We start from the raw sequence: 13,650 nt of genomic DNA, 5'->3' as shown, positions 1-13,650 counted from the left end.
AAAACAACAGGTAGTGTGTCATGTTCTTTGTGGAAAGTGTATATAAAATAATTTAAGTGAAAAAAATGAAGACAACATACTGAAGTCACATAAAACAACTTAATGTAAATGAATGTTAATCAAAGATGGGAGCTCATTTTCAGTTGAGAAAAATGTTCATTCAGGTTTTTTTTCCTGAATACTTGCTCAACTTCATAATAAAATAGGAGGAATTTCCTCTTTTGGCAATAGTGCTAAACCCTGTTCTTTCTTTCTTAATGTCTTTAAGTAATCTCACTTCCTTATTTTCTTCAGATTAATTCTTAGGGTATCAGAATATCTCTCTTCAAACATAAGAAGAACAATGTTTCAGTCAGTGGACCAATAAACTCTTTCTGTTTTCCACGTGTTTCAGAGGGTGGAGCCACCAAACCAGTGAGATAAGAGGGGAGTGAAAAGATGTTAAATAGCAAGTGTGGCTCACCCTGGTCAGTCTGGACATTTGACTTCTCAGTCAACATGAAGGCTCTCATTATTCTGGGGTTTCTCTTCCTTTCTGTCGCTGTCCAAGGCAAGGTCTTTGAGAGATGTGAGCTTGCCAGAACTTTGAAGAAACTTGGACTGGACGGCTATAAGGGAGTCAGCCTGGCAAACTGTGAGTTAACTCTTCTTTCTCCTTCCAAACTGTTAACCAAGTGTGGAACTAACAGAGGATGAATAATGAGCAAGGGACTTTGATTGAATGGGCTTTTTCTTTGTTGGAGGATTTGTACACTTACCATGGTTAAAAACATCAACTTGCTCCTTTAGAATCAGATGTACCAGGTGAAGGACTGTGGCACGAGAGGGCCATTCTAGTCCCACTAAACGTGCCAGCTGGCACATGTAGGGCGATGATAAAATGTATTTCATCATCTCGGATATGTCTGTTAAGCCCATGGTGTTTGACTCTAGCTATTTCCAGTTTGGAAGTTGGGTTCTTCTAACCTGAGTAAGGCAATATTTTTCTCATTTTTAATTCCCCTACCAATGTTGGGCTTTTAACAGCAAGGTTTTTTTTAAAATACATTAAACTCTCAAAACAGTGACAGTAGGAACCTATTTCCCTCAATTCATTTCTATAATAAGGATCCCTGAAATACAGCAGGAAATGACATTTTATTGTGCTCACCCCAGTTATTATTTTTCGTTTTCTTCCACAGATTTCAAGAAATGGCCTTAGGAAAAGTTCCTCTGTATTTTAGTCTATATTTGTCAATGTCATCACCATATTTTTTCATATTGAATTCAGACATTTCCCTCCATAACTATTTTTGAGTGAATGAGCAAATGGCTAGATGGATGGATGGAGGACAGTCTTTCCTATTCTGTGATTCTTACTGTCTGAATTCTAATTTGGTACCCCAATTCACCTTCACGGTCATAAGAAATTTTCTCTCTCCCATAAAATCCTTATTTTTCCTAATAACATATTTTTCCTTTAGTGTGTGCATCTGCTGCTAATGACCAAACCCACTCAACTAATCTGTTGGTTTTTCTATTCTAGGCTCAGTATTAACTTAGGGATGTGTGAAGGGCAAGAGCTATTTTAATATTTTTAAAAGTTTATTATCTTGTTTCATTAGTATTACCAAATGATTTGCTAATAAAAGAATTCTCTTAAGAGAATTCTTAACACAAAAGTGTTAAAATATTTCACAAGTAAGTACATCTTCGTACTTATAAAGTAAGTTGTTAGTAAAGTAGAATTAAATAGAAACTGATTGGGCTATGAAGTGTAAGTCACATCATGTGGTTTTTCAACTAAAAATACATTTTTTTTCAGGGTTGTGTTTGACCAAATGGGAAAGCAGTTATAACACAAAAGCTACAAACTACAATCCTAGCAGTGAAAGCACTGATTATGGGATATTTCAGATTAACAGCAAATGGTGGTGTAATGATGGCAAAACCCCTAACGCAGTTGACGGCTGTCATGTATCCTGCAGCGGTAAGACAAGATGATGTTGAGTGATGGCTCAGCCCCGATCTGGTTATACTTGTAAGAACAGAGATTCAGTACAAATGAAAATGTCTTGAAGGCTTCCCTGGTGGCTCAGATGGTAGAAAATCTGCTTACAGTGAGGGAGATCCCTGTTCGGGGAGAATTCGGGGACAGAGGAGCTTGGCTGGCTACAGTCCATGTTGTCGCAAAGAGTCTAATACAAGTCAACGATTAACATTTTCACTCATCATGAAAGTTGGCTGTTTGCTAACATACAAGAGTTTCTTGAATGGCATAGCACTTTAGTATAACTGAACTTGTTGATGCTTTGTAAAGAACAATGCCATTCCTCTTATCTTGTTTGGGAAAATTTAGGGATAATTACGGAGAAGGCAGTGGCACCCCACTGCAGTTTTCTTGCCTGGAGAATCCCAGGGACAGAGGAGCCTAGTGGGCTGCCGTCTATGGGGTCACACAGAGTCGGACACGACTGAAGCGACTTAGCAGCAGCAGCAGGGATAATTAGGTTGTGTGTGTGTGTGTTTTTATTTAATATACCCTCCTTTATTGGAAAACAAAGGATTACTAGTTAGCCAAAGAGGAGGAATACCTGTGGTTCCTTGTAAAAAATTGTTTTTACTTTTTATGATGATATGTTTTAAATATATAGAAAATTTGAAATATGACTATATCAACCATCAGTATGATCATCATGTACTGAACTGAACTGAACTGAACTTTAACAGTTATTCACATTTTGTAATATTTACTTCTTCTATGTATATAAACTGTATATATATGTGTGTGTGTGTTGGCTGAGTGGTTTACAGTGAGTTTGAAACTCTTAAGTTCTTGAGCTTGGATTTCCAAAAAATACAGTTCTTATTTAAATACTGTCATTGTGATAAGTTAATTTACAGATTTGTTTAACTGGGCTGAAATAAATTTTCTATTGAGATCCTTTTAAAATAGAGATGACATACAATGTTTAGTGCATAAAATATTGGTGACCTGATACAAATTTATATTGTTAATTTTTTATATATTAAAATTCCTAATAGAGAAATTAGTCTAAGAATATTCCTTTGTATCATGTTAATTTACTTTAAAAAGCTTTTTACATTATATAATAATCTGTGGTCACTGAATAAAAATTCTCACTATCCAGAGATTTATGATAACTGGTAAGTTTTGGTATCTACATCTTTCAGAAGATACATCATTCACATACATGAATGTAAAACTATATTATGCATTTTTGTACCCACATACAAGCATGTAAGCAATGAATGACAGCAGAAATGAAATTATACTAAACTTACTGCTTTATAATATGCTGTTTATTACACAAAATTATTTTATCAACAAGTACTGATCTTTATTATATTTCAAGATAAATAAATTCCACTAAATAAATATTCTATAATTTATCAATCCAAATCTCATTGATAAGCACTTAGGCTGTGTTTCCCCCTGTTATTAATTGATATGAAACATCTGTACACACATCTTTGGGTGTGTACATCTCTTATTATTTCTTTAGAATGAACTTCCAGTAATAGAATTGCTGAGCCAAAAAATGCTGGACCCATTTCCCCCTGGTTGTTTTTGTTTTGCTTCAGTAGCTCAGCTGGTAAAGAATCCACCTACAATTCAGGAGACCCTGGTTTGATTCCTGGGTCGGGAAGTTCTCTTGGAGAAGGGATAGGCTACTCACTCCAGTATTCTTGGCCTTCCCTGGTGGCTCAGATGGTAAAGAATCTGCCCACAATACAGGTGACCTGGGTTCAATCCACAGTGGTTGCATGGCAACCCACTGCAGTATTCTTGCCTGGAGAATCACCATGGAGAGAGAAGCCTGATGGGCTACAGTCCACGGGGTCGCAAAGCGTTGGGCACGAATGAGCGACTAAGCACAGCACAGTAAAAAGAGAATCTTCTATCACATTAATTAATAAATCCAGAACTCCCAATGACTTTGGTAAATGAGAAACAAAACGCTTTAATTTCATGCCAAATAGGATAGAATGAAGAAAAGGTTTTCCCCTAACATTCACAATATGGACTCAAAAAATAATTTTAGTTGTATTTTCCTTAGCTTAAGAAAATAAAGCCTGCTGAACCTAAACTTAAAATGAAATCTCTAGGAATGTTGTTTTCATTTCTCACCATCTGCTTTTCAGAATTAATGGAAAATGACATCGCTAAAGCTGTAGCGTGTGCAAAGCATATTGTCAGTGAGCAAGGCATTACAGCATGGTACGTTGTTTTTTTGTTTTTTTGTTTTTTTCTGCTTCCAATTCTATTGAGATGTAATTGACACACAGCACTGTAGAAGTTTAAGGTGTACGGTATAAGAGTTTGACTTACATACATTATGAAATTATTATCACAGTCAGTTTAGTGAACAACCATTATGTCATATGGTTACAAAAATAAAGAAATAGAAGAAAAAAATATGTGTGTGTGATGAAAAGTGTTAGGCTATACTCTCTTAACAATTTTCATATACATATGAATTTTATGTATGAATATGTATATTCATATAAATGAATTCATTAAATTCATTTATATGAATTTTCATATATTTCTTATTTCATACATATAGCGGTATTGATTGTATTTATCACATTGTACATTACATTCCTAGTATTTTTATACCTAGAAGTTTGTAGTACCTTTAGTTGCCTTCATCCAGTTTGCCACCCCTCATCTCAACTACAACCTGCTCCTCTGGTAACCACGTATCTGACTTCTTTTTCTATGAGTTTGTTTGTATGTTTGTGTTTGAAGTATAATGGACCCACAACACTGTGTTAATTTCTATTACAGACTATGGTTTGTGTTAAGCATTAAAAAGGTGAGCTGGGGGCTTTCCTGGTGGTCCAGTTGATAAGACTTTGTGCTTCTAAGGCAGGGGGTGCTGGACAGGAAACCAACGACATCAGGTGTGGCCAAAAAAATAAGACGGTGGGGAGAACTGGGGGTTTTTTGGTAGCACCTCAGGGCACCCGAAATTTTAGCTTCCCTCTCCCGCACCAAGAATCGAACCTTGTCCACAACTTTGGAGGGGCAAAGTCTTAACAACCGGACCACCAGGGAAGTCCCAGGTGAGAGCTGTTTTACCCTACTCTTATGAGAGAAGCGAAGGAATATTTCCAAAGAACAAAGTATGCTACTGAGAACTGAAAAATTGCAGCTTTAAATTAATGCTAACAATGTACTCATATGAACACTTTACTTTAACTGACTCAGAATCTTATTCTTTTACTCTTCAATTTATTTTAGGAGATTCTAGAGTTTTTAAGATTCTACACACTCTACCTTGTCATATCTTGAAATTATTTTTGGAATTAAGTAAATGTGGAATGCACTCTGCAGTTGTGTTGTGAACAACACAGGACTCACCATTTGTGTTCAGCATTCTGTGCTCTAGTGAAGGCTGGTGGAGATGTGAAGTCCTTGGTATACGTATCTCCATTTGGCAAATAACAATACTTGGATTTGTCTATAGCTTGAATTTCATGTATTAACTATTTTGTTCTCCCAAAGGATTTGAAGTATGTACATTACAATGAAGCTGTGTTTTAGTCTTATTACCGTTTGTTTCATCTTTCTCCACAGGGTGGCATGGAAAAGTCATTGTCGAGACCATGACGTCAGCAGTTACGTTGAGGGTTGCACCCTGTAACTGTGGAGTTATCATTCTTCAGCTCATTTTATCTCTTTTTCATATTAAGGAAGTGATAGTTGAATGAAAGTTTATACCACCATTGTTTCAAACAAATAACATTTTTACAGAAGCAGGAGCATGTGGTCTTTCTTCTAAGAAGCCTAATGTTTATCTAATGTGTTAATTGATATTAGGCCTACAATATTTTTCAGTTTGCTAATGAAACTAATCTTCGTGAATATTTGTCTAAACTCTTAATTATCAAATATGTCTCCAGTACATTCAGTTCTTAATTAAAGCAAGATCATTTATGTGCCTTGCTGATCATGAAGGAATATAAAGAGGGATTAGATGAGCTGTTTCTTTTCCTTAATTTTATTAGCATAGATTCATGCATTATGACCAAATTTAGAGGCAGATAAGTATTGAAATAACTAATTAACCACAGATATGAAATTATGCATGCTGTAAAAAATACAAACATCTTCATTAAAAGCTTTGCAATTCATACCTTGTCTGTTTTGTTTAGAGCCATTTAGTGTCTCTGAAGAAATACATATGTATGTACTTGAGAAAAAATGAGCTGACACTTAGTATTTCCAACATTCTCACCTGTATCCAAACAGAAGGATATTGCTAGAGAAAAATCCATAGGCTTATTCACAGATCTCAATTAAAAAAAAAAAAAAATTGGTGGAACTGCACAGCTTTGGGGTCTTAGTTCCCCAAGCAGGTATTGAATCTCCACCCTGAACAGCAAAAGCATGGATTCCTAGCCACCAGACTGTCATTCCTTTCAGTGTGGTTAAATTCATAACCACAAATCTCAAATGGGCCCTTAAGATTGATTGGTGGTCACTTCTCTGTGAACTTTCTGTGCTGATATTCCCTGTTTACTTCTGTAAAACAGGCTGTCACTGTTTACTTCTCTCTTTCCAAAGTTCCAGCAAGCACACCAGCTACTAGCCTTCCATCCTCTACTCTCAGTAGACGACCTGGGCTCACATTACACTGACAGAACAGAATCAAGTCATACAAAATTCTACCCCCCTGGCCACCATAATAGTGTTCACACCTCTCCTGAGCCCTCCTTCCCTTCTTTCCCCTTCATCACTAGGATGTAGGGCCTCTGCTCCTGCCAAAGACAGTTTCTACATGCAGTCTTCACCATACATAGCCCCCTCACTACTCCAATTTAAGCTAAGTTTTTCCAGCATCCTGTGTTTCTTCCTCATTGCTCGATCACCCCATCACTGTGCAAACTGCCCCAAAAAAGGTTCATCTTGCAAAGGACTCTCCATGGACTCTATATCATGGACTCTACATCTCCAAATACATCATTCTTTGCTCCCTTTTACAGCAGCATTTGGGGATGAAATATCTATATTCACCCACTCCATGACCTCACCTCCCTTTGTCTTTTCATCTCTTCTTAATCTGACTGCTCTCCTCACTCAGCTGAAAAGGGCTCCAGCCTGACCCCTTCTAGGATGGCTTGGGGCCAGTTCTAGTGATCACCTGATTTCTGTTCATCCTACTTGATCTCTCAGCAGCATTTGACAGAGTGAACCACTTCCTACTTCTAGAAACGTTTTTCTTCCTTAGCTTCTCCTCCTTTACATCCTGCCTCATTGATGGCTCCTTCTCAGCCCTTCATGGCTGGCTGTTCCTCTGCTCTTTGATTTTTAACTGTGGGAGTCCCCAGGACTCAAACCTGTAAAACCATCTGAAAGAACAGTTTTACTTATTCATTTATTTTTCTTTTCTTGCCGAAGTATAACTTTCAAAAGAATAGAGTCTTTCCCACTCTTTAAAGACATTAAAATAATCTCAATCTTTCCCAAAATTTGCAAGTACACTAAAGCCTTTTACGTTTTCTGAACAGTTTTAGAATATACTGCCAATATGGTGCCCAGCCGCTCTGAATCCTTCAATATACAACTCTCACAGAACCTCAGAACATCATCCAAATCAGGAGGTGAACACTGACAAATTAGGACCACCTCGTCATCAGATCTTTGCAATTTTATCAATTGTCACATAAGTTTTTCTTCACTAAAAGGTCTGATTCAGAATCACGTGTTTAAATTGGTTGAAATGTTTCCAGTTTCCTTCAATCTAGATCATTGCTTCACTTTTTTCTTAACTTTTATCAGTTTAACCCCTTTGAAGACCGCAAGCCAACTATGGTGTAAATGGCCTAAGGTTTTTCTGATATTCTCTAGAGTAAATTAGGTTCTGCATCTTTGGCAGAGGTACCATAGATGTAATACTGTGCTCTTTCTGTTGTATCTTTCAGGTGACATGCAGTTTTGAAATATTCTATTACTTATGATGTTCACATAGATTATTTGATTAACGTAATGTCTGCAAGTCACCTTCACTCTGAGGTATTTAGAAGAGGGTGAGGTACTTTGAGAAATTTTCTTCCTCGTCAAAATGTCAATTTTTGCATGTACTTACTATATCAGCATGGACCCCTGGCTTCCTATCTTAGTGCAGTTATTACGTGTCATAATCCATGGCCATCATTTATTTTGATGTTCCTGATTTGGCCAGGAGAGCCTCTACACACTAGCTTTGGTGTTCCCATCATTCTCTGGGTACTTTTTTGTTTTCTTGTGTAAAGTGTTTTAATTCTCACCTTATTCTTTTCCTCCTTCAGCTGGAATCTTCCACTTCTCCCAAGAACCATTATTTTAAAAAACCAGCTCTGGGTAGTTGAGTGTTATTGTTTGCCTATCCCATCAATGATAAGAGCTATAGAATATATGAATTTACATAATTTTTATCTATTTAAATTGAGTTCATATAATACCTCCAGTTCCAGTCTCATACAACAAGGTTAATTCTAGTTTTTTTCCTTTTTCATGTTGGTAACTCCCTTGTATGCTGCTGCTGCTGCTGCTAAGTCACTTCAGTCGTGTCCAACTCTGTGCGAGCCCATAGACACCAGCCCACCAGGCTCCCCCGTCCCTGGGATTCTCCAGGCAAGAACACTGGAGTGGGTTGCCATTTCCTTCTCCAATGCATAAAAGTGAAACGTGAAAGTGAAGTCGCTCAGTAGTGTCCGACTCTTCGCGACCCCATGGACTGCAGCCTACCAGGCTCCTCCGTCCATGGGATTTTCCAGGCAAGAGTACTGGAGTGGGGTGCCATTGCCTTCTCCAACTCCCTTGTATGACAGTGAGAAATCGGACACCCATTGTCTTTAATATCCTTAAGATGTATTGTGAGCACAAGCATATATTTGATCAACTTGACTGTTTGTAACCAATCTCCCAACACTGCCACACCATGGATTTGATGCTGTGCACTCAGGCTTTGATACCTCTCATTGGGTCACCCCTTCTTCCACATCTGGACAGCTGCTTTGGTGTGTTATATCTTTGACACAACATGCTGGACCACTGTTTTTACAGGAAGGAGGACAGAAAGGTTTTCCTCTTGTTTATACCTGTATTCCAAGTACCTAGAACAGTGCCTATAACACGATATATGCCCAATAAAAATCAGTTACTTGAATGAATATCTCTGATTATTTAGTATATTCCCCCACCCTGGGGATTCTAAGAGTTTTCTTACTATCCAATCTCACATGATTCTAATACAGTAGCTTCTGGGGCTCCAAGTGTCAGATCTCAAATCTGTATGACCAGCCATGGGAGGACAGCAGAGGGTCCCAACTCTAGTACAACCTCTGACTTCAAGATTTTAGGACCATTTGGCTATGAATAAAGGGTTTATTCATATCAGGATATCCAGAGGTGTAAGAAGAATGAGTCAAGGTAGAGGAGCGAGGCTTGAAGTGTGACAGCTCAGATGCACAGATAGGATGTATCTAAGAAGCACCAGGACAGATGTATAACAATGGCTGACTAAAGAAATAACCAGAGAGTAGCAAAAGTTGGCCTAACAGGGAAAGCAATGGTTGTTGAAGATTTTGCTTAGTGGTTTTGATAAATGTCATGCCTTTACTTATACCTGTTATTTTAATACAATTAAGTTCTCAAGCCAAATTTTCACCCTTATTCTGAGAACGAAGTAAAAATCAGTGTGAAAGTTTCATCATGTTTAAAAGACATTCAGTTCTGATGTTGCTCAGTTTCACCTCAGGATATTATTTGAAATGCAGAGTGATATTCCAGATGATTTTACTGGGCTCTTCCTGTAGCACTAGTTATAACTAAGCCTTGAGCATATCTCTTGCACTTGTATTTAGCAGACTTACTTAAAAAATATTTTATAGAAATTGCTAAAGGGAATTTAAAAGTTATATCATGAGTGACTAAAGTCATTCAAATGGATTAGTAAGACTTCTCTATGTAGCCAAAATTTGAATTGCAGTTTCTACCATCAGGATCACAGTCAGTGATATCTAGACTGGATTACTGGCAGTAGAGTTCCCAAGCACTCAATGGGATAACAGCTATCCTTGACATAATCATACTATGCACTTGCATATTTAGTTCAGAGTTTAGTCTAACTTACTTATGAAAAAAGTAGAATTATTATCTAGTGGAATTTGGCTGAAGCTGTGCTGGGTCCATTCATTGGAGACAGTTTGCATTGTAATATATGTGGCCAAGCAAGTTCATCCAATTATGTCAGAACCTTGAATCTCAATAGTGAGGAATTTTAGTGTTTTGGCTGTCTGCTGTTTCATTGTATAGGCTTTTGAGGCTGTAAATGCAAGGTTGTGGCTGTCTGCTCAGCTGGTGCTGCAGCCCCCCCCCCCCCTGACTTCGAAAGCACAGACTACTTTCCCACCCCCATCCTGTATTGTCTGAGTTGGATCACTAGGCCAATTCGTGTCCGACTAGGGACTGTAGCCCACCAGGCTCCTCAGTCCATGGGAAGGCAAGGCCATTTCCTTCTCCAGGGGATGACCCAGAGATCGAACCCAGTATTGATTTAACAGCTCTGACCAGGGTCATCCTTGTGCCCTGTTCATGTCAGTGGACTGTCAGTATGATCAGCACAGTGAAATTGATCATGTGCTAGTCTGACCACTGTCATGTGGTTTTAGGTACAGTGAATCTTCAGCTCTAGGGTTGATTTGTTTCCGTTTCCTTGAGGCCAGTTCTCAGAATTGTGGCAGCTTATATCCTGGGTCCTGCTCCATTTCAGTATGACAGAGTACCTCAACAGACCTCACTGATTTCAACCACTTTTGGGAAAAGAGCCTTGAGTCTTCTTAACTTTTCCATTTATTCACTATTCAACAAACATAGATGACTAGAAACATTTCATAGGGCTTAAGAACATTAAAGTGTATAAGATACAATTATTGGCCTCATGGAGTTCACAAATAATTAGTATATAACTTAAGTGTTTCAATCCAGTAAGCACCACAGAAACAGAGGACAGTGCGACTGAACTATCTGGAAATCAGCTGCCAGAAAGATAGGAGAAAAAAGAGACTATATTTCATAAGAGAAGGCATAGATAGCGTGTCAAATCCTGCCAAGAAGCTAAGGAATTAAGGGAAGTGGCAGATGGATTTACTGTTTCACTAGCTTTGTTTGTAGTGATGCTTCCTAAGGCCCACTTGACTTCACATTCCAGGATGTCTGGCTCTAGGTGAGTGATCACACCATCGTGACTATCTGGGTCGTGAAGATCTTTTTGTCCAGTGCTTCTGTGTATTTTTGCCACCTCTTCTTAATATCTTCTGCTTTTGTTAGGTCCATACAATTTCTGTCCTTTATTGAGCCCATCTCTACATGTCTCCAATTTTATTTTTGTCTTTGCCTTTTAATATGTATATATTTTTAATTTTTATATATTTATTTTGGGCTGTGCTAGTCTTTGTCGCTCTTAGGGTTTTTCTCCAATTGCAACAAGCAGGGGCTATTCTCTAGCTGTTGTGCTCAGGCTTCTCACTGTGGTGGCTTCTCTTGTTGTGGAGCACTGGCTCTGGGGTGTATGGGCTTCCGTAGTTGCAGGTGCTGGGCTCTAGAGCCCAGGTTCAGTAGTTGTGGTGCATGGGCTTAGTTGCAGCAAATGGAACCTTTCTAGATCAGGGATCAAACCCTATGTTTCCTGCACTGGCAGACAATGACACAGAAGTTAGCTTTCAGAGACTCTCCTGGCCAAACCAGGGACAATGAGAACATCAAAATAAACAACAGCAATGGATTATAGCAGATAGTGGAGGTGATGGAATTCCAGTTGAACTATTTCAAATCTTAAAAGATGATGTTGTGAAAGTGCTGCACTCAATATGCCAGCAAATTTGGAAAACTCAGCAGAGGCCACAGGACTGGAAAAGGTCAGTTTTCACTCCAATCCCAAAGAAAGGCAATGCCAAAGAATGCTCAAACTACTGCACAGTTGCACTCATCTCACACGCTAGTAAAGTAATGCTCAAAATTCTCCAAGCCAGGCTTCAGCAATACATGAACTGTGAACTTCCAGATGTTCAAGCTGGTTTTAGAAAAGGCAGAGGAACCAGAGATCAAAATGCCAACATCTACTGGATCATCAAAAAAGCAAGAGAGTTCCAGAAAAACATCTATTTCTGCCTTATTGACTATGCCAAAGCCTTTGACTGTGTGAATCACAATAAACTGTGGAAAATTCTGAAAGAGATGGGAATACCAGACCACCTGACCTGCATCTTGAGAAACCTGTATGCAGGTCAGGAAGCAACAGTTAGAACTGGACATGGAACAACAGACTGGTTCTAAATAGGAAAAGGAGTACATCAAGGTTGTATATTGTCACCCTACTTATTTAACTTATATGCAGAGTACATCATGAGAAACGCTGGGCTGGAGGAAGCACAAGCTGGAATCAAGATTGCCGGGAGAAATATCAAAAACCTCAGATATGCAGATAACACCACTGTTATGGCAGAAAGTGAAGAGGAACTAAAGAGCCTCTTGATGAAAGTGAAAGAGGAAAGTGAAGAAATTGGCTTAAAACTCAACATTCAGTAAACTAAGATCATGGCATCCGGTCCTATCACTTCATGGCAAATAGATGGGGAAACAATGGAAACAGTGGCTGACTTTACTTTTCTGGGCTCCAAAGTCACTGCAGATGGCGATTGCAGCAATGAAATTAAAAGACGCTTGCTCCTTGGAAGGAAAGTTATGACCAACCTAGACAGCATATTGAAAAGCAGAGACATTCCTTTGCCAACAAAGGTCCATCTAGTCAAGGCTGTTGTTTTTCCAGTAGTCATGTATGGATGTGAGAGTTGGACTGTGAAGAAAGCTGAATGCCAAAGAATTGATGCTTTTGAACTGTGGTGTTGGAGAAGACTCTTGAGAGTCCCTTGGACTGCAAGGAGGTCCAACCAGTCCACCTAAAGGAGATCGGTCCTGGGTGTTCATTGGAAGGACTGATGCTGAAGCTGAGACTCCAATACTTTGGCCACCTGATGTGAAGAGCTGACTCATTGGGAAAGACCCTGATTCTGGGAAAGATTGAGGGCAGGAGGAGAAGGGCACGACAGAGGATGAGATGGCTGGATGACATCACCAACTCAATGGACATGAGTTTGGGTAGACTCCGGAAGTTCGTGAAGGACAGGGAGGCCTGCTGTGCTGTGGTTTATGGGGTAGCAAAGAGTTGACATGACTGAACAGATGAACTGAACTGAACTGAATGGATTATGACTCATTATAATTGGAATAAAGTAGGAAGCCAAGGGCCCATCCTGATATAATGTGTCATGCCTGCATGTGCACTTAGTCGTGTCCGACTCTGTGACCCCATGGACTGTAGCCCTTCAGGCTCCTCTGTCTGTGGGATTATACTGGCAGGTAGCCATTTCCTTTACCAGGGTTCATCTTGACCCAGAGATCGAACCCATGTCTCATGTGTCTCCTGTATTGGCAGGAGAATTCTTTACCATTGAGCCACTGGGGAAACCCATACTGATATAATAAGTGAATATAAAAATCGAAATTTTGATTAGGAACAAAATTTCTCAAAGTACCTCACCATGTCCCAAATACGTCACAGTGGAGGTGACTTGCAGACATCACCTTGATCAAATGAT

At 39.0% G+C, this 13,650-nt stretch overlaps 1 protein-coding gene and 1 long non-coding RNA gene across 2 annotated transcripts in view; one reads left to right on the top strand and one right to left on the bottom strand.

Annotated features, from left to right (window-relative positions):
* Positions 1-453: 453 nt before the first annotated feature.
* On the top strand, positions 454-6,144 carry LOC133247554 (lysozyme C-2). Its single transcript, XM_061416514.1, has 4 exons — positions 454-634; positions 1,805-1,969; positions 4,147-4,222; positions 5,588-6,144. The coding sequence occupies exons 1-4, from the start codon at positions 499-501 to the stop codon at positions 5,652-5,654; spliced, it is 444 nt and encodes a 147-aa protein (XP_061272498.1). The 5' UTR covers positions 454-498; the 3' UTR covers positions 5,655-6,144.
* The window catches only part of LOC133247560 (uncharacterized), a 229,048-nt gene continuing 221,078 nt past the window's right edge, over positions 5,681-13,650 (bottom strand). The window contains exon 2 of the long non-coding RNA XR_009736428.1: positions 5,681-5,808. This is a non-coding gene — a long non-coding RNA (uncharacterized LOC133247560). The remainder of the gene's footprint in view (positions 5,809-13,650) is intronic.

Source organism: Bos javanicus, chromosome 5 (assembly GCF_032452875.1).
Source record: "Bos javanicus breed banteng chromosome 5, ARS-OSU_banteng_1.0, whole genome shotgun sequence".
Taxonomy (NCBI): domain Eukaryota; kingdom Metazoa; phylum Chordata; class Mammalia; order Artiodactyla; family Bovidae; genus Bos; species Bos javanicus.
Note: the sequence above shows the minus strand (reverse complement) of the source record. Positions and strands in the feature narration are given on the sequence as shown.

Coding starts and splice junctions, on each gene's coding strand:
- LOC133247554 (XM_061416514.1), top strand. CDS start 499: ATGAAGGCTCTCATTATTCTGGGGTTTCTCTTCCTTTCTGTCGCTGTC. Junction 635..1,804: donor GGGAGTCAGCCTGGCAAACT/GTGAGTTAACTC, acceptor ATTTTTTTTCAG/GGTTGTGTTTGACCAAATGG. Junction 1,970..4,146: donor CTGTCATGTATCCTGCAGCG/GTAAGACAAGAT, acceptor TCTGCTTTTCAG/AATTAATGGAAAATGACATC.